The sequence below is a fragment of the Bolinopsis microptera genome, chromosome 4, assembly GCF_026151205.1.
Source record: "Bolinopsis microptera isolate Bmic1 chromosome 4, MBARI_Bmic_1.0, whole genome shotgun sequence".
NCBI classification, from domain to species: domain Eukaryota; kingdom Metazoa; phylum Ctenophora; class Tentaculata; order Lobata; family Bolinopsidae; genus Bolinopsis; species Bolinopsis microptera.
The window spans coordinates 265,446-286,355 of record NC_087075.1 but is presented as its reverse complement, the minus strand read 5'-3'; the positions used below and the strand labels follow the sequence as shown (position 1 = coordinate 286,355).

At 37.3% G+C, this 20,910-nt stretch overlaps 1 protein-coding gene across 1 annotated transcript; it reads right to left on the bottom strand.

Annotated features, from left to right (window-relative positions):
• Nucleotides 1-3,824: 3,824 nt before the first annotated feature.
• Nucleotides 3,825-20,450, bottom strand: LOC134814205 (forkhead box protein L2-like). Its single transcript, XM_063822267.1, has 8 exons — nt 20,402-20,450; nt 12,290-12,351; nt 11,262-11,430; nt 9,523-9,661; nt 8,556-8,643; nt 4,808-4,980; nt 4,381-4,462; nt 3,825-4,078 (listed from the first exon to the last, which is right to left on the bottom strand). Exons 2-8 carry the CDS (start codon nt 12,329-12,331, stop codon nt 3,953-3,955), a joined length of 819 nt encoding a protein of 272 aa, XP_063678337.1. The 5' UTR covers nt 12,332-12,351; nt 20,402-20,450; the 3' UTR covers nt 3,825-3,952.
• Nucleotides 20,451-20,910: the final 460 nt, after the last annotated feature.

Genomic DNA, 20,910 nt, shown 5'->3' with positions numbered 1-20,910 from the left:
AAATATCGAAAAAAATTAGCTTAGAAATTACAGAGTACAAATGACTTCTTCACAACTAACTCTTTGGCCTCATCTTTTTAAATCACTCATTCCCTCTGAAACAAGATAATGCTTAGGACTAGGAGGAACTTAGTTAACTTCTTGTATAATTCGGTAAGAGGAAAATTCCTTAGTAAGCTAACATTCTTTTGTATGATGTTACCACTTATCATATCTGTTATCCAGCATAATCCCACAACTAGACCCTCTTAATCTCTTATTCTGGAGTCTTGACAATGACAGCAGCAATGTACACTATTTTGATGGTTCAGGTCTCCAAGAAAACTTTCCTCTTTATATTCTCATATTGTGTGTTAGTTTGGTGTGAAGTATTATTTTCTTTTTAAAAACTAACAGTGTTAAACTAAATTGATATCAGTAAAAGATGATATATTTTAACATGTAAAATTCATACAATTGACGATTAAGAGATATGGGAGTGTGTTTAGGACTCTGAAAGTGGCATACTCTTATAGAAATGGTATGAAATGGTTAACTTTAGTCAAGGTCTCATGTCTCTACGACCTTCGCTTTTGGCGCTGTGAATCTTGCGCTTCAAGCGCAATGAGCAAATTCCTGCAGGAACTTTCCGACATTGTAGAGACCTGAGACCTCGACTAAAGTTAACCATTTCCTACTGTTTATATTAGAGGAGTACACATTTAGAACTCCTTCCATACTCCTTCGTGACTAAATTGACGATTTAGAGAATTTTACCTGTTAAAAATTTTTGCCGAGATTTACCTCATTTTACCTCATGAGGCCAGCCAAAAAAGGCAAAATTGGGATGAGGTAAAATGAGGTAAAATGAGGTTGACCCCCCCCCCACAAACCTTAATCATGACTATGGACTAGTCAGTTTCAAATTTAAACTGAGTCATCTTTGTATTGAACTCTATGTCAACCGCGTCAACAACTATAAATAAAATGTGTACTAATCTTTTTAAAACTATTCTTACTTTAAGAATGTATGCATAGGAATAGCTTAATAGTAAGACCAGTCTCCGCTCAGCCTCAACTTGAAAACAAATTTGTTTGCTACTGCTTACTGCGGTATTTTACATAGAAACTCGCACGGATCCGATAGTAATACTAATATGTACCTTACTAGTGACAGTGTGACCCGGGACTTCACTATCGCAGTTGAATTGCAAAAGTATTATAAACGGTGCAAAAGTTAAAACAGTGCAAAAGCATGAACTCTCAGTCGAAACCGGCCGCATTAGAGTAAATTTAATTCTGAGCGCCCAACTCTTATCCTCACTCTACACTCGACTGTCACGTGACTTTTTCAACCCGTTCTCTAGCTGGCCCTGAACGACTATTCGAAACCCTATTACCCTCTAATCAGATTAGTAATCTGATCCCAACCCTAACACAATCCTTGACAAAAGCATGTGCTGAAACCCTAACGAGAAATTAGACTAACTACGGTCATAATCATAATCATATCACGATCAAGACAGTTTTTCGGTGATTCGAAATCAGTGTCCGAAAATACATCGATTCAACTTGACTTATAGAACAATCTCGAAGATCGACTGTAGAGTGATTAAGCACGCTCGGGCTCAACTGCCTCATTACCTAATTATATAATTATACCAAAGCTGTAATTATTATTAGGGGAGCTAATGGGGAGAGTGTAAGAAAAAGTGAGACACTTTAGTATCATATTTGGGGTACAAAACCATCAATTAAACCACTTAGCACCGGCCGATTAAAAAAATTAATTATTGGCTTCGTCAGAGTTTTGTTGAAACTATACAGAAAAAACCAATCCTATAACTCTAACCGTTTTTTGTTTGGAAATTATAGCGTGGGTGGGTGCGTGCGCGTATAATTCATACGCGCACGCACCCACCCACACACATTCTGAGATTATTAGTATGTGCTGTGGATCCCTATAGCGTTCATATTGATGTCCACCCCCAAATCAAAAATCTAAATCCACTACAAGTACAAACTTGTTTGTTATTATTAAGGATTATGATAGATATGAATATTATAAAATGTCACTACACTTTTGTATTTTTGGTGTATGGTGTAGTAAAAAGTGCAGTAAAAAAGGTACACTAAATTACACTTTAACACTAAATTACACTCAAATTATTTTCTCAAATCTTTTCCCATCAGTCTTCACATAGTACAATTTCCAAAGGACAAAACAGGGGTGAAACATACCTTTGTTGAGAAAAAAATTTCACTTTTTTACACTTTTTAAGGCTTTTTAGGGTATTTTACACTACACTTTTGCCTTTTTTATGTATGGTGTAAAAATGTGTAGAAAACTCCCCTCCCCTGCATCCTAGACAAAATCTCAGAGAAGCACTCATTTTCAGGTAAACGCATTTAACCGCATTTGTACCATGGCCGGCTCTCACCGGCTTGTCAACAAATGTTAAAGTCGGATGCGCCCCAAGGAATACATTGTTCCTGATTCTAGTCAAAGCAACATTCATTACCCGAAGTTAAAGTACGTCTCCTCTCTGTACTACATTATATCATCAATATGTCACAATAATGCACAACACTGTTCTCGCTATAAAATATGTGAAAAGGTTTTTTAGTCACTGTCATCATTTCTATAATAGGTGGGCAGAAATAGAACCAGCTAAGTGTCTACAATTATCCAAAAGTACAACAACTTTCAGTTACCTCTACAAGTTTCAGTTACCTCTACAAGTTTCAGTTACCTCTACAAGTTTTAGTCACCTCTACAAGTTTCAGTTACCTCTACAAGTTTCAGTTACCTCTACAAGTTTCAGTTACCTCTACAAGTTTCAGTTACCTCTACAAGTTTCAGTTACCTCTACAAGTTTCAGTTACCTCTACAAGTTTCAGTTACCTCTACAAGTTTCAGTTACCTCAACAAGTTTCACTGTTTCAGTTACCTCTACAAGTTTCAGTTACCTCTACAGGTTTCAGTTACCTCTACAAGTTTCAGTTACCTCTACAAGTTTCAGTTACTTCAACAAGTTTCAGTCACCTCTACAAGTTTCAGTCACCTCTACAAGTTTCAGTCACCTCTACAAGTTTCAGTTACCTCTACAAGTTTCAGTCACCTCTACAAGTTTCAGTCACCTCTACAAGTTTCAGTTACCTCTACAAGTTTCAGTTACCTCTACAAGTTTCAGTTACCTCTACAAGTTTCAGTTACCTCTACAAGTTTCAGTTACCTCTACAAGTTTCAGTTACCTCTACAAGTTCCAGTTACCTCTACAAGTTTTAGTTACCTCATGAACAAGTTTCAGTCACCTCTACAAGTTTCAGTTACCTCTACAAGTTTCAGTTACCTCTACAAGTTTCAGTTACCTCTACAAGTTTCAGTCACCTCTACAAGTTTCAGTCACCTCTACAAGTTTCAGTTACTGTTTTTTAGTCACTGTCATCATTTCTATAATAGGTGGGCAGAAATAGAACCAGCTAAGTGTCTACAATTATCCAAAAGTACAACAACTTTCAGTTCCCTCTACAAGTTCCAGTTATCTCTACAAGTTTTAGTTACCTCAACAAGTTTCAGTCACCTCTATAAGTTTCAGTCACCTCTACAAGTTTCAGTTACCTCTACAAGTTTCAGTTACCTCTACAAGTTTCAGTTACCTCTACAAGTTTCAGTTACCTCTACAAGTTTCAGTTACCTCTACAAGTTTCAGTTACCTCTACAAGTTTCAGTTACCTCTACAAGTTTCAGTTACCTCTACAGGTTTCAGTTACTTCAACAAGTTTCAGTTACCTCTACAGGTTTCAGTTACCTCTACAAGTTTCAGTTACCTCTACAGGTTTCAGTTGCTCCTTTAAACCTACAACTCACTATCTCAGTCTCATGCAAAAAGCTCCATCACAGTATTTTCGTGCGCGGCCCGTTTAGGGGTGAGTAGAGTCTACTTTAGGGGTGAGTAGAGTCTACAAGTGTTCAGAGGCTAGGGTTGAAGTTGCAGGAGGCGGAAGAAGTGTCCTCAGTCTTGAGAGCGAATGTGTTGTTCTCAGTACTGGTAATGTAGGGCGGTGCACAGAACCCGAGCTGGGGCTCTTGTCTGCTCTGAAATGAACACACTTTATATTGCCTATCGGTTAACTATGTAACGATGAGTAAAATTGCTCCAAGCGTAGAAATATCGACCGAGCATTGCAGAAAACTGGTTGAAAACGTATATATATGGATTCGTTTACATATTACGTTATCACTGAGAGGGGGGGGGGGTTCTCAATGATTACGCTAGTTTAATTTTAACACAATTAAGCTATGTGTAAAACAGATTACGGAGGAGGGAGGGTTAAAAATTGGCCAAAAAATGATTACGTTATAAATGAACATATTATATCAAACTACAAGTGGCTTACCAACGAAATGTTTGAAAGTGGAGTCTGTCTATTGGCTAGCATTTGCAAACTATATGATATCTGATCATGATCTTCTAACTGCCTGAAAGGTGAAGGGCTTAAAATTCAGTTTCATATCTTACATCACACTTTACGTAAATTTACACACTTCTCACTTCTTATTACACAGCCCTCACGTGACGTCACACATTCCCTCACGTGACGTCACACACTCCCTCACGTGACGTCACATACTCCCTCACGTGACGTCACACACTCCCTCACGTGACGTCACACACTCCCTCACGTGACCGCGTGACGTCACACACTCCCTCACGTGACGTCACACACTCCCTCACGTGACGTCACACACTCCCTAACGTGACGTCACACACTCCCTCACGTGACGTCACACACTCCTTAACGTGACGTCACACACTCCCAATACCTTGAGTACTCAGGAGGAGACATGCTAAAAGGAGGAGGGTTTACAGGAGGGAGAGGTTGTAGGGACTGAACGCGAGGAGTGGTGTTGTTGTACGCGTACAGGTTCAGGGGGGACACTTTGTTCTGCCAGGGGGCTGACAGGTAGTTGTAACTCTTCCAGTTCCCTGATAGCCCCTGTAGGTGAATACTATATAGTAATCATAGTTATATCATCAATTATATAGTCACAATCATGCAATTAATTATAAAATTAATCATGTAAGTGTAATTAATTATAGAATTTATCATTTAATTAACTATAAAATTAATCATTTGATTAATTATAAAATTAATTATGTAATTAATTATGAAAATAATTATTTGATTAATTATGAAAATAATTATTTGATTAATTATGTAAATAATTATGATTACTCCAGTAGCAGGGAGGGGTTGAGTGTGCACTTCGATGTATAGAGTCTTTTGCTACTGAATCGGGTTAAATAGGTCATTGGTAACTCAAATCACCGAGGGGCGCATTTTGTATCGCTAGTCCCAGTCCTACAGGGCGAAATTTCTAAATTGCCCTCAGGCGAAAATTTGGGATTTTTGTATCTCGGCTTCTAAAAGACTTAGAGATTTGAATATTGGCTTAAAATAACCGCAATAGCCTTATTTATATACAAGTTATGAAGCAATCTAAGGTCTCAAGTGCCTAGTTTTAAAGATATTCACGAAAAACCGTTTTTTGGCTCATCGCAGCCTGAAATACCGGATTATTTTTTATCTCGAGCTAGAAAGGTCGTAGAAACTTCTCCTATATTGAAAAATATGCGCAATGAGCACATTTATATAAGACTTATGAATCATTATATGCTCTAAAATGCTTATTTGTAGAGATATTAGCAAAAATCGGTAATTTTGGTTACACCAATACAAATTTGGTAATTCATTTTGTCTTTTTGTTGCAAATATTCACGTTGCAATTTTCAAGATGCAGTTTGTTGCTATCGATAGGACTTTATATGCTATTGCATGGTTTTGATACAATCCTTCAGCACCTGACATAGGCAATAGGGGTCACAAACCCTGAAATGTCAGGAACTGGGCAGTGGCCGAGATAAATATTTGATAATTACTTGGACTCTTGACTCACATACATCTTTTCAACGGTTAGTTAGACATCTTAAACCAGTATTGAACGTTGAGTAAAACTTCTGATCCATTTGTAGCTCAAGTGATGTGCCCCAAAACCTCACGCCTGAGTGACAGTGGGCCTTATCGATCATGAGCCGCAAATCACAATGACTTTGGGCCTCAGAGACAAGGGCATTCGTACTCTTGGCTTAAATTGGCTCTTCGTTAGTATCATCGATCAGGTTTCTAACTTCTATATCATCTGCCTGTCCAGTGTCCATCCGTCTCTTTGAGATTCATTATTACTTCAAGTTCAGCCATTTCGCTTCTGTTCAACTGTAGGCGTAATGAGGGACTTCAGTCCAGCAATAAAGTCAATTAGCAATATCTGGTTTCGCTACTTTTAAGGTAATTGTGTTCAGCAAGCAAGTTTGTAAGTTTTCAGTCGTACTGCCCCAAAGTATTGGCCCCCAGAGCACCAGTAATGCTGGAGCACTGGTTAATGCACATGGTAATTATGCTGATTTTTTGCTTAACATAGCTCATTTTTAAGTTCCTTTTTCAGCAGTCTTCCCTATCATACTGGCAATAAAAACAGATTCACCTCCTTTATCTCTAAATATAATCTTGAACCTGAGCTCTACAGGTTATCGAATGTCCATCTTAGCATTTACAATTTACATTGAGTCATAAATTAGAATTATGTGGGGCACAGAGTCACTGAAGGACAGGTATCGTTGGGCCCGAAGTTCTTCAAGTTTTGGGACCCAAAGTTGCAGGTGCGAGAGGTCCTGGGGCTGACAATAATTGGGGCACGAGGTTGGTGGACATTCGATAACCTGTATAGCCCAGGTTCAAAATTATATTTAGAGATAAAGGAGGTGAATCTGTTTTTTGCCAGTATGATAGGGAAGACTGCTGAAAAAGGAACTTAAAAATGAGCAATGATAAGCAAAAAATCAGTATAATTACCATGTGCATTACCAGTGCTCCAGCATTACTGGTGCCCTGGGGGCCAATACTTTGGGGCAGTACGACTGAAAACTTATAAACTTGCTTGCTGAACACAATTACCTTAAAAGTAGCAAAACCAGATATTGCTAAATCTAGAGATATTGACTTTATTGCTGGACTCAAGTCCCTCATTACGCCTACAGTTGAACAGAAGCGAAATGGCTGAACTTGAAGTAATAATGAATCCCAAAGAGACGGATGGACACTGGACAGGCAGATGATATAGAAGTTAGAAACCTGATCGATGATACTAACGAAGAGCCAATTTAAGCCAAGAGTACGAATGCCCTTGTCTCTGAGGCCCAAAGTCATTGTGATTTGCGGCTCATGATCGATAAGGCCCACTGTCACTCAGGCGTGAGGTTTTGGGGCACATCACTTGAGCTACAAATGGATCAGAAGTTTTACTCAACGTTCAATACTGGTTTAAGATGTCTAACTAACCGTTGAAAAGATGTATGTGAGTCAAGAGTCCAAGTAATTATCAAATATTTATCTCGGCCACTGCCCAGTTCCTGACATTTCAGGGTTTGTGACCCCTATTGCCTATGTCAGGTGCTGAAGGATTGTATCAAAACCATGCAATAGCATATAAAGTCCTATCGATAGCAACAAACTGCATCTTGAAAATTGCAACGTGAATATTTGCAACAAAAAGACAAAATGAATTACCAAATTTGTATTGGTGTAACCAAAATTACCGATTTTTGCTAATATCTCTACAAATAAGCATTTTAGAGCATATAATGATTCATAAGTCTTATATAAATGTGCTCATTGCGCATATTTTTCAATATAGGAGAAGTTTCTACGACCTTTCTAGCTCGAGATAAAAAATAATCCGGTATTTCAGGCTGCGATGAGCCAAAAAACGGTTTTTCGTGAATATCTTTAAAACTAGGCACTTGAGACCTTAGATTGCTTCATAACTTGTATATAAATAAGGCTATTGCGGTTATTTTAAGCCAATATTCAAATCTCTAAGTCTTTTAGAAGCCGAGATACAAAAATCCCAAATTTTCGCCCGAGGGCAATTTAGAAATTTCGCCCTGTAGGACTGGGACTAGCGATACAAAATGCGCCCCTCGGTGATTTGAGTTACCAATGACCTATTTAACCCGATTCAGTAGCAAAAAACTCTATACATCGAAGTGCACACTCAACCCCTCCCTGCTACTGGAGTAGATAATTAATTATGTAATTAATTATAATTTATGTACCTGGTGGTTGTAAGGAAAGTTGAGGTGTCCGTATAGTCGTGTTGAGTATGTACTTACTTGGTGGTTGTAAGGAAAATTGAGGTGTCCGTATAGTCGTGTTGAGTATGTACTTACTTGGTGGTTGTAAGGAAAGTTGAGGTGTCCGTATAGTCGTGTTGAGTATGTACTTACTTGGTGGTTGTAAGGAAAGTTGAGGTGTCCGTATAGTCGTGTTGAGTATGTACTTACTTGGTGGTTGTAAGGAAAGTTGAGGTGTCCGTATAGTCGTGTTGAGTATATACTTACTTGGTGGTTGTAAGGAAAGTTGAGGTGTCCGTATAGTCGTGTTGAGTATGTACTTACTTGGTGGTTGTAAGGAAAGTTGAGGTGTCCGTATAGTCGTGTTGAGTATGTACTTACTTGGTGGTTGTAAGGAAAGTTGATGTGTCCGTATAGTCGTGTTGAGTATGGAGAGGGTCTAATCGGGCGCTTCATTCTCCGCCTCCTTCTGAGAAAGTCGGTCAAAAATATGATTTAGGTTTCCGGATGAAGTGTATATTGTATAACTGTATACTCTGCTACTAAGTCACTAAAGTCATAAAATTGCGTTAAACCAGGGTACCAGATCTATTTTTTTATAAACGTTGAGATAAAATGTTTGGCTGTAAAATTGGGCGATCGTTTAGAATCGGGGTGCAACACTGTTAACAGGGCGCCCAATCAGCTTAATCGGGTGCCTAGTCAGCCTAAATCCCAAAACGATAACTGAACCCAGGTCATATTACAACTGCACCGGTTAGGCTCAGATCTCGCGCCTTTGTTTTTGGAACGCACGTACGTACGTTAGCCCGGGACGTGTTCAAGACAAAAATGTCTATAAAAACATATCTTTATATTTAACTAAAATGCCCGTGGTTGCATTATTACTCAATCTTAGAGAGTCAGTTTTTATCGTATCAAGAAATATCCATCCCGACCTCAGATACAGCCAATCAAATGTAGCAATGACTAAACACTACGTAATGACAACAAAACTGATGATAATGTTATTCCAGTAATGTTTACACGTGCACGTTACTTTAGTAGCAGGGCATAGTGCAACACCGTTATTATCCAACTTTTAATTTTCACCAAAAATTAAAAGTGGGAGGTAGCTTAAATGTGAAAACCTGTTTGATTGTCAAGTGATCCCTAGATTTCTAGTGACATTTGGGTTCAGTTGACGTTTCAAAGTTAACTAGGTAGACTGATTGGGTTTATAATTATTTTCTTGGAAAAGTCAATATTTTGCTAAGTTGTCTTCTGTAGCATCATCCTAGTTCTGCTGCAGCTGCACAACTGTTGACTAACATAAATAAAAATATAATTGATTGGATCCTAGTCCCACCTGTAATTTCCCTTCTCAAACATATCATCACAACTCTGATCCAGGGTCCAGTAGTTCCCCTTCCTCTCTCCTCCTTCCCGAGGAATCTTCACGAAACACTCGTTCAGCGACAGATTATGGCGGATACTGTTCTGCCAACCTGGTAAATTATAGTTTTATTGGGATCATTATACCTGGAACCTGGTAGACTACAGTTTTATTGGGGGGGGGGGGGGGGGGGGAACCATATTAAACTTTAATATACTTTAATATACCTATATTATCTCCATTCAAAATTTTGAACCATATTAAAGTATATTAAAGTGTAGGTTCTGGTAAAACTGGTAAATTACAGTTTTATTGTTATCATTTTACCGGGAACCTGGTAGATTATAGTTTTATTGTTATCGTAATACCGGGAACCTGGTAAATTACAGTTTTATTGTTATCGTGATACCGGGAACCTGGTAGATTACAGTTTTATTGTGGTCATGATACCGGGAACCTGGTAGATTACAGTTTTATTGTGGTCATGATACCGGGAACCTGGTAAATTGTAGTTTTATTGTTATCGTAATACCGGGAACCTGGTAAATTACAGTTTTATTGTTATCGTAATACCGGGAACCTGGTAAATTGTAGTTTTATTGTTATCATGATACCGGGAACCTGGTAAATTGTAGTTTTATCCCTTTTATTGTTATCATGATACCGGGAACCTGGTAGATTACAGTTTTATTGTAATCATGATACCGGGAACCTGGTAAATTGTAGTTTTATTGTTATCGTAATACCGGGAACCTGGTAGATTACAGTTTTATTGTGATCATGATACCGGGAACCTGGTAAATTACAGTTTTATTGTTATCATGATACCGGGAACCTGGTAAATTGTAGTTTTATTGTTATCGTAATACCGGGAACCTGGTAAATTACAGTTTTATTGTTATCGTAATACCGGGAACCTGGTAAATTGTAGTTTTATTGTTATCATGATACCGGGAACCTGGTAAATTGTAGTTTTATCCCTTTTATTGTTATCATGATACCGGGAACCTGGTAAATTACAGTTTTATTGTAATCATGATACCGGGAACCTGGTAAATTGTAGTTTTATTGTTATCGTAATACCGGGAACCTGGTAGATTACAGTTTTATTGTGATCATGATACCGGGAACCTGGTAGATTACAGTTTTATTGTTATCGTAATACCGGGAACCTGGTAGATTACAGTTTTATTGTTATCGTGATACCGGGAACCTGGTAGATTACAGTTTTATTGTTATCATGATACCGGGAACCTGGTAAATTGTAGTTTTATTGTTATCGTAATACCGGGAACCTGGTAAATTGTAGTTTTATTGTTATCGTAATACCGGGAACCTGGTAGATTATTGTTTACTCACTCCCAATAAGCAGGGGAAGGGAAATTAAAAAACTCGAATCTCGTAATTTACCAGAGATAAATGTGTCAGAATTATTGGCGTGTTTGAAATTTTATGTGTATTTTATGATGAAATCAATATTTTTCAACGGGTCATAACTTTACTTCTGAATATCGAAATTACAAAATCCAAAAACTGGTCTGTAGACAATCGTTTGAAATTTTTCTTAACTTCAGAATTTTGTGTTGATGTACCTCAAAACCCATAATTTGGGCTGTTATTTAAAGGGTCGATTCCATACTTTGTTAGATTTACGAAGGAGTAAGGGATTTATGTGTAATTACGTGTATAACATCCCGTTTACAATAACTTACCTTTCTTATTCTTGTTGTAGTAAGGGAACTTGTCGATAATGTACTGATAAATCTGACTTAACGTTAGCTTCTTCTCTGGAGAGTCCCTTATAGCCATTGCTATCATAGCAACGTAACTGTAGGGCGGCTTTACATCCGTATTATCAGTCCCTGCTGTGCTCACTTCGCTCTGAGGTAAACAAGTAGTGACGTCATTAAACAAGTAGTGACGTCATTAAACAAGTAGTGACGTCATTAAACAAGTAGTGACGTCATTAAACAAGTAGTGACGTCATTAAACAAGTAGTTACGTCATTAAACAAGTAGTGACGTCATTAAACAAGTAGTGACGTCATTAAACAAGTAGTGACGTCATTAAACAAGTAGTGACGTCATTAAACAAGTAGTGACGTCATTAAACAAGTAGTGACGTCATTAAACAAGTAGTGACGTCATTAAACAAGTAGTGACGTCATTAAACAAGTAGTGACGTCATTAAACAAGTAGTGACGTCATTAAACAAGTAATGACGTCATTAAACAAGTAGTGAGGTCATTAAACAAGTAGTGACGTCATTAAACAAGTAGTGACGTCATTGAACAAGTAACACATCACACCATTTAATGTCACCCATACACTTGGAGTCGGTCTTCAGTTAGTAAAGGAATAGGAATACAAGGAATACAAGGAATACAAATTTAAAATCTTAAGTTACAACAATGACCTGTGACTGTTAAGATAATAACAATAAGATTTAGATTTTCATTTAGATTTAATATTAATATAATTTACAAAAAAAGAAAGATTTTGAAAATGATCATTTTGTTTTAACAGTCCCCTTATTGAATGTTGATGCTTGTGCCAGGCCACTTTGCGCTCGTTGTTGCGCGAGTAGACTCGATAAAAACTTATGTGAAAGCAAATACAAAATAAATTGGTACGAGATATAGGTAGGTACATAGGTAGGTATAGGAGATAGCGCTGCTACAGCAAATGACTCCGTTCAATTGTAGTGATGGTAAATTTATTGTTGATTAAGAAGAACTTACTTGTGAGGAGGCAAGAGGGATAACGTTACTGTCATACTGCATATCACATGTCCCGTATCTTGCTGAAATAATGTTACTGTCATACTGCATATCACATGTCCCGTATCTTGCTGAAATAATGTTACTGTCATACTGCATATCACATGTCCCGTATCTTGCTGAAATAATGTTACTGTCATACTGCATATCACATGTCCCGTATCTTGCTGAAATAACGTTACTGTCATACTGCAAATCACATGTTCCGTATCTTGCTGAAATAATGTTACTGTCATACTGCATATCACATGTCCCGTATCTTGCTGAAATAATGTTACTGTCATACTGCATATCACATGTCCCGTATCTTGCTGAAATAATGTTACTGTCATACTGCATATCACATGTCCCGTATCTTGCTGAAATAATGTTACTGTCATACTGCATATCACATGTCCCGTATCTTGCTGAAATAATGTTACTGTCATACTGCATATCACATGTCCCGTATCTTGCTGAAATAATGTTACTGTCATACTGCATATTACATGTCCCGTATCTTGCTGAAATAATGTTACTGTCATACTGCATATCACATGTCCCGTATCTTGCTGAAATAAGGCCACTGTCATACTGCATATCACATGTCCCGTATCTTGCTGAAATAATGTTACTGTCATACTGCATATCACATGTCCCGTATCTTGCTGAAATAATGTTACTGTCATACTGCATATCACATGTCCCGTATCTTGCTGAAATAATGTTACTGTCATACTGCATATCACATGTCCCGTATCTTGCTGAAATAATTTTACTGTCATACTGCATATCACATGTCCCGTATCTTGCTGAAATAATGTTACTGTCATACTGCATATCACATGTCCCGTATCTTGCTAAAATAATGTTACTGTCATACTGCATATCACATGTCCCGTATCTTGCTAAAATAATGTTACTGTCATACTGCATATCACATGTCCCGTATCTTGCTGAAATAATGTTACTGTCATACTGCATATCACATGTCCCGTATCTTGCTGAAATATTGTTACTGTCATACTGCATATCACATGTCCCGTATCTTGCTGAAATAATGTTACTGTCATACTGCATATCACATGTCCCGTATCTTGCTGAAATAATGTTACTGTCATACTGCATATCACATGTCCCGTATCTTGCTGAAATAATGTTACTGTCATACTGCAAATCACATGTCCCGTATCTTGCTGAAATAATGTTACTGTCATACTGCATATCACATGTCCCGTATCTTGCTGAAATAAGGCCACTGTCATACTGCATATCACATGTCCCGTATCTTGCTGAAATAATGTTACTGTCATACTGCATATCACATGTCCCGTATCTTGCTGAAATAATGTTACTGTCATACTGCATATCACATGTCCCGTATCTTGCTGAAATATTGTTACTGTCATACTGCATATCACATGTCCCGTATCTTGCTGAAATATTGTTACTGTCATACTGCATATCACATGTCCCGTATCTTGCTGAAATATTGTTACTGTCATACTGCATATCACATGTCCCGTATCTTGCTGAAATAATGTTACTGTCATACTGCATATCACATGTCCCGTATCTTGCTGAAATAATGTTACTGTCATACTGCATATCACATGTCCCGTATCTTGCTGAAATAATGTTACTGTCATACTGCATATCACATGTCCCGTATCTTGCTGAAATAATGTTACTGTCATACTGCATATCACATGTCCCGTATCTTGCTGAAATAATGTTACTGTCATACTGCATATCACATGTCCCGTATCTTGCTGAAATAATGTTACTGTCATACTGCATATCACATGTCCCGTATCTTGCTGAAATAATGTTACTGTCATACTGCATATCACATGTCCCGTATCTTGCTGAAATAATGTTACTGTCATACTGCATATCACATGTCCCGTATCTTGCTGAAATAATGTTACTGTCATACTGCATATCACATGTCCCGTATCTTGCTGAAATAATGTTACTGTCATACTGCATATCACATGTCCCGTATCTTGCTGAAATAATGTTACTGTCATACTGCATATCACATGTCCCGTATCTTGCTGAAATAATGTTACTGTCATACTGCATATCACATGTCCGTATCTTGCTGAAATAATGTTACTGTCATACTGCATATCACATGTCCCGTATCTTGCTGAAATAATGTTACTGTCATACTGCATATCACATGTCCCGTATCTTGCTGAAATAATGTTACTGTCATACTGCATATCACATGTCCCGTATCTTGCTGAAATAATGTTACTGTCATACTGCATATCACATGTCCCGTATCTTGCTGAAATAATGTTACTGTCATACTGCATATCACATGTCCCGTATCTTGCTGAAATAATGTTACTGTCATACTGCATATCACATGTCCCGTATCTTGCTGAAATAATGTTACTGTCATACTGCATATCACATGTCCCGTATCTTGCTGAAATAATGTTACTGTCATACTGCATATCACATGTCCCGTATCTTGCTGAAATAATGTTACTGTCATACTGCATATCACATGTCCCGTATCTTGCTGAAATAATGTTACTGTCATACTGCATATCACATGTCCCGTATCTTGCTGAAATAACGTTACTGTCATACTGCATATCACATGTCCCGTATCTTGCTGAAATAATGTTACTGTCATACTGCATATCACATGTCCCGTATCTTGCTGAAATAATGTTACTGTCATACTGCATATCACATGTCCCGTATCTTGCTGAAATAATGTTACTGTCATACTGCATATCACATGTCCCGTATCTTGCTGAAATAATGTTACTGTCATACTGCATATCACATGTCCCGTATCTTGCTGAAATAATGTTACTGTCATACTGCATATCACATGTCCCGTATCTTGCTGAAATAATGTTACTGTCATACTGCATATCACATGTCCGTATCTTGCTGAAATAATGTTACTGTCATACTGCATATCACATGTCCCGTATCTTGCTGAAATAATGTTACTGTCATACTGCATATCACATGTCCCGTATCTTGCTGAAATAATGTTACTGTCATACTGCATATCACATGTCCCGTATCTTGCTGAAATAATGTTACTGTCATACTGCATATCACATGTCCCGTATCTTGCTGAAATAATGTTACTGTCATACTGCATATCACATGTCCCGTATCTTGCTGAAATAATGTTACTGTCATACTGCATATCACATGTCCCGTATCTTGCTGAAATAATGTTACTGTCATACTGCATATCACATGTCCCGTATCTTGCTGAAATAATGTTACTGTCATACTGCATATCACATGTCCCGTATCTTGCTGAAATAATGTTACTGTCATACTGCATATCACATGTCCCGTATCTTGCTGAAATAATGTTACTGTCATACTGCATATCACATGTCCCGTATCTTGCTGAAATAATGTTACTGTCATACTGCATATCACATGTCCCGTATCTTGCTGAAATAATGTTACTGTCATACTGCATATCACATGTCCCGTATCTTGCTGAAATAATGTTACTGTCATACTGCATATCACATGTCCCGTATCTTGCTGAAATAATGTTACTGTCATACTGCATATCACATGTCCCGTATCTTGCTGAAATAATGTTACTGTCATACTGCATATCACATGTCCCGTATCTTGCTGAAATAATGTTACTGTCATACTGCATATCACATGTCCCGTATCTTGCTGAAATAATGTTACTGTCATACTGCATATCACATGTCCCGTATCTTGCTGAAATAATGTTACTGTCATACTGCATATCACATGTCCCGTATCTTGCTGAAATAATGTTACTGTCATACTGCATATCACATGTCCCGTATCTTGCTGAAATAATGTTACTGTCATACTGCATATCACATGTCCCGTATCTTGCTGAAATAATGTTACTGTCATACTGCATATCACATGTCCCGTATCTTGCTGAAATAATGTTACTGTCATACTGCATATCACATGTCCCGTATCTTGCTGAAATAATGTTACTGTCATACTGCATATCACATGTCCCGTATCTTGCTGAAATAATGTTACTGTCATACTGCATATCACATGTCCCGTATCTTGCTGAAATAATGTTACTGTCATACTGCATATCACATGTCCCGTATCTTGCTGAAATAATGTTACTGTCATACTGCATATCACATGTCCCGTATCTTGCTGAAATAATGTTACTGTCATACTGCATATCACATGTCCCGTATCTTGCTGAAATAACGTTACTGTCATACTGCATATCACATGTCCCGTATCTTGCTGAAATAATGTTACTGTCATACTGCATATCACATGTCCTGTATCTTGCTGAAATAATGTTACTGTCATACTGCATATCACATGTCCGTATCTTGCTGAAATAATGTTACTGTCATACTGCATATCACATGTCCCGTATCTTGCTGAAATAATGTTACTGTCATACTGCATATCACATGTCCCGTATCTTGCTGAAATAATGTTACTGTCATACTGCATATCACATGTCCCGTATCTTGCTGAAATAATGTTACTGTCATACTGCATATCACATGTCCCGTATCTTGCTGAAATAATGTTACTGTCATACTGCATATCACATGTCCCGTATCTTGCTGAAATAAGGTTACTGTCATACTGCATATCACATGTCCCGTATCTTGCTGAAATAACGTTACTGTCATACTGCATATCACATGTCCCGTATCTTGCTGAAATAATGTTACTGTCATACTGCATATCACATGTCCCTGTATCTTGCTGAAATAATGTTACTGTCATACTGCATATCACATGTCCCGTATCTTGCTGAAATAATGTTACTGTCATACTGCATATCACATGTCCCGTATCTTGCTGAAATAATGTTACTGTCATACTGCATATCACATGTCCCGTATCTTGCTGAAATAATGTTACTGTCATACTGCATATCACATGTCCCGTATCTTGCTGAAATAATGTTACTGTCATACTGCATATCACATGTCCCGTATCTTGCTGAAATAATGTTACTGTCATACTGCATATCACATGTCCCGTATCTTGCTGAAATAATGTTACTGTCATACTGCATATCACATGTCCCGTATCTTGCTGAAATAATGTTACTGTCATACTGCATATCACATGTCCCGTATCTTGCTGAAATAATGTTACTGTCATACTGCATATCACATGTCCCGTATCTTGCTGAAATAATGTTACTGTCATACTGCATATCACATGTCCCGTATCTTGCTGAAATAATGTTACTGTCATACTGCATATCACATGTCCCGTATCTTGCTGAAATAATGTTACTGTCATACTGCATATCACATGTCCCGTATCTTGCTGAAATAATGTTACTGTCATACTGCATATCACATGTCCCGTATCTTGCTGAAATAATGTTACTGTCATACTGCATATCACATGTCCCGTATCTTGCTGAAATAATGTTACTGTCATACTGCATATCACATGTCCCGTATCTTGCTGAAATAATGTTACTGTCATACTGCATATCACATGTCCCTGTATCTTGCTGAAATAATGTTACTGTCATACTGCATATCACATGTCCCGTATCTTGCTGAAATAATTTTACTGTCATACTGCATATCACATGTCCCGTATCTTGCTGAAATAAGGTTACTGTCATACTGCATATCACATGTCCCGTATCTTGCTGAAATAATGTTACTGTCATACTGCATATCACATGTCCCGTATCTTGCTGAAATAATGTTACTGTCATACTGCATATCACATGTCCCGTATCTTGCTGAAATAAGGTTACTGTCATACTGCATATCACATGTCCCGTATCTTGCTGAAATAATTTTACTGTCATACTGCATATCACATGTCCCGTATCTTGCTGAAATAATGTTACTGTCATACTGCATATCACATGTCCCGTATCTTGCTGAAATAATGTTACTGTCATACTGCATATCACATGTCCCGTATCTTGCTGAAATAATGTTACTGTCATACTCCATATCACATGTCCCGTATCTTGCTGAAATAATGTTACTGTCATACTGCATATCACATGTCCCGTATCTTGCTGAAATAATGTTACTGTCATACTGCATATCACATGTCCCGTATCTTGCTGAAATAATGTTACTGTCATACTGCATATCACATGTCCCGTATCTTGCTGAAATAATGTTACTGTCATACTGCATATCACATGTCCCGTATCTTGCTGAAATAATGTTACTGTCATACTGCATATCACATGTCCCGTATCTTGCTGAAATAATGTTACTGTCATACTGCATATCACATGTCCTGTATCTTGCTGAAATAATGTTACTGTCATACTGCATATCACATGTCCCGTATCTTGCTGAAATAATGTTACTGTCATACTGCATATCACATGTCCCGTATCTTGCTGAAATAATGTTACTGTCATACTGCATATCACATGTCCTGTATCTTGCTGAAATAATGTTACTGTCATACTGCATATCACATGTCCCGTATCTTGCTGAAATAATTTTACTGTCATACTGCATATCACATGTCCCGTATCTTGCTGAAATAAGGTTACTGTCATACTGCATATCACATGTCCCGTATCTTGCTGAAATAAGGTTACTGTCATACTGCATATCACATGTCCCGTATCTTGCTGAAATAATTTTACTGTCATACTGCATATCACATGTCCCGTATCTTGCTGAAATAAGGTTACTGTCATACTGCATATCACATGTCCCGTATCTTGCTGAAATAATTTTACTGTCATACTGCATATCACATGTCCCGTATCTTGCTGAAATAATGTTACTGTCATACTGCATATCACATGTCCCGTATCTTGCTGAAATAATGTTACTGTCATACTGCATATCACATGTCCCGTATCTTGCTGAAATAATGTTACTGTCATACTCCATATCACATGTCCCGTATCTTGCTGAAATAATGTTACTGTCATACTGCATATCACATGTCCCGTATCTTGCTGAAATAATGTTACTGTCATACTGCATATCACATGTCCCGTATCTTGCTGAAATAATGTTACTGTCATACTGCATATCACATGTCCCGTATCTTGCTGAAATAATGTTACTGTCATACTGCATATCACATGTCCGTATCTTGCTGAAATAATGTTACTGTCATACTGCATATCACATGTCCCGTATCTTGCTGAAATAATGTTACTGTCATACTGGATATCACATGTCCCGTATCTTGCTGAAATAATGTTACTGTCATACTGCATTATGCATATCACATGTCCCGTATCTTGCTGAAATAATGTTACATATACTAATTCAAACACAAGGAAATGTTTTAAAAGGAACAATTTTGAAATCGTTGAAATTACCCCCTTATTAATGAATAATGAAGTTTTTACATTTCGACTTTGTCAAGGACCCTGATATTAACCAAAAAGAAATTATATTTTACCAAAACCCATATTTAGGTAGAGTGGAACGTTGCAGTGTCTCACTTTCTCAAACAAAAGGAAATGATATCAATTGGAATAACCGTTCTCAAATGCAAAATGATTCCGAGAATGAAATCGGTCGCTCGCTTTTCCCATTCTATTCATTTACAATTGTGATAAATTAAGCAGCACAACCCAGAGGCAGTACTCGGAAATAAAGATTCGATAAACCTCAGCTAATTGGACACTAACTAGTTATTACCGCCTTTATCCCAATTAGTACTAGGTATCGGCCTAAAAGCAACCCTAGGCCTAAGGGGTTTCTAGAGAGTGTCATCGATGTAATAAACGGAAACCCAAAGTTAAACTGATTAAAATTCGTAAGCCATGAAGAAATGGGAAAAGCGAGCGACCCATTTCATTCTCGGTATCATTTTGCATTTTAGAACGGTTATTCCAATTGATATCATCTCCTTTTGTTTGGGAAAGGGAGACAGACCCAATTATGGGTTTTGGTAAAATCTGAAATAACATTTTCACTTTCATTCAGATATTTATTTTGATTTTAAGGATGAAAATCAACCGTGGTTTTAAGGATGAAAATTTGTAAATTACAACTGAAAATCAACGATTAGCTCCACTTAAACTTTTGAATAATGTATTAAGTATAATTTTAAATGTAAATCTGGTAATTAATAACTCACTTCCGTTAGAGGTAATAACACAGCTTGATAGATCATCTTGAGTATGAGACGCTTCTGAAATGAAAACTTTTATAATGGGAACAAACAAGATTACTGTTGTCATAGCAACAAATATTTGTACTGTTGTCATACAGCAAACAAGATTACTGTTGTCATAGCAACAAATATTTGTACTGTTGTAATATATCAAACAAGATTACCGTTGTCATAGCAACAAATATTTGTACTGTTGTCATATATAGAAACATGATGACTGTTGTCATAGCGATAAACAAGTTGATCATTATCAAAGTAAAAAACAAGATTACTGTAAAATATTGTCATGGAAACAAACAGAATTGCTGTTGTCATGGAAACAAACAGAATTGCTGTTGTCATGGAAACAAACAGAATTGCTGTTGTCATGGAAACAAACAGAATTGCTGTTGTCATGGAAACAAACAGGATTGCTGTTGTCATGGAAACAAACAGAATTGCTGTTGTCATGGAAACAAACAGGATTGCTGTTG

Bases quoted from the DNA above. Each gene is read 5' to 3' on its own strand.
- LOC134814205 (XM_063822267.1), bottom strand. From the start codon at position 12,331: ATGCAGTATGACAGTAACGTTATCCCTCTTGCCTCCTCACAA. The intron at 4,463-4,807 runs GTATTGGGAGTG...TTCACCTTTCAG, and splicing joins TCTCCTCCTGAGTACTCAAG to GCAGTTAGAAGATCATGATC. The intron at 4,079-4,380 runs GTAAGCCACTTG...TGTTCATTTCAG, and splicing joins CACTTTCAAACATTTCGTTG to AGCAGACAAGAGCCCCAGCT.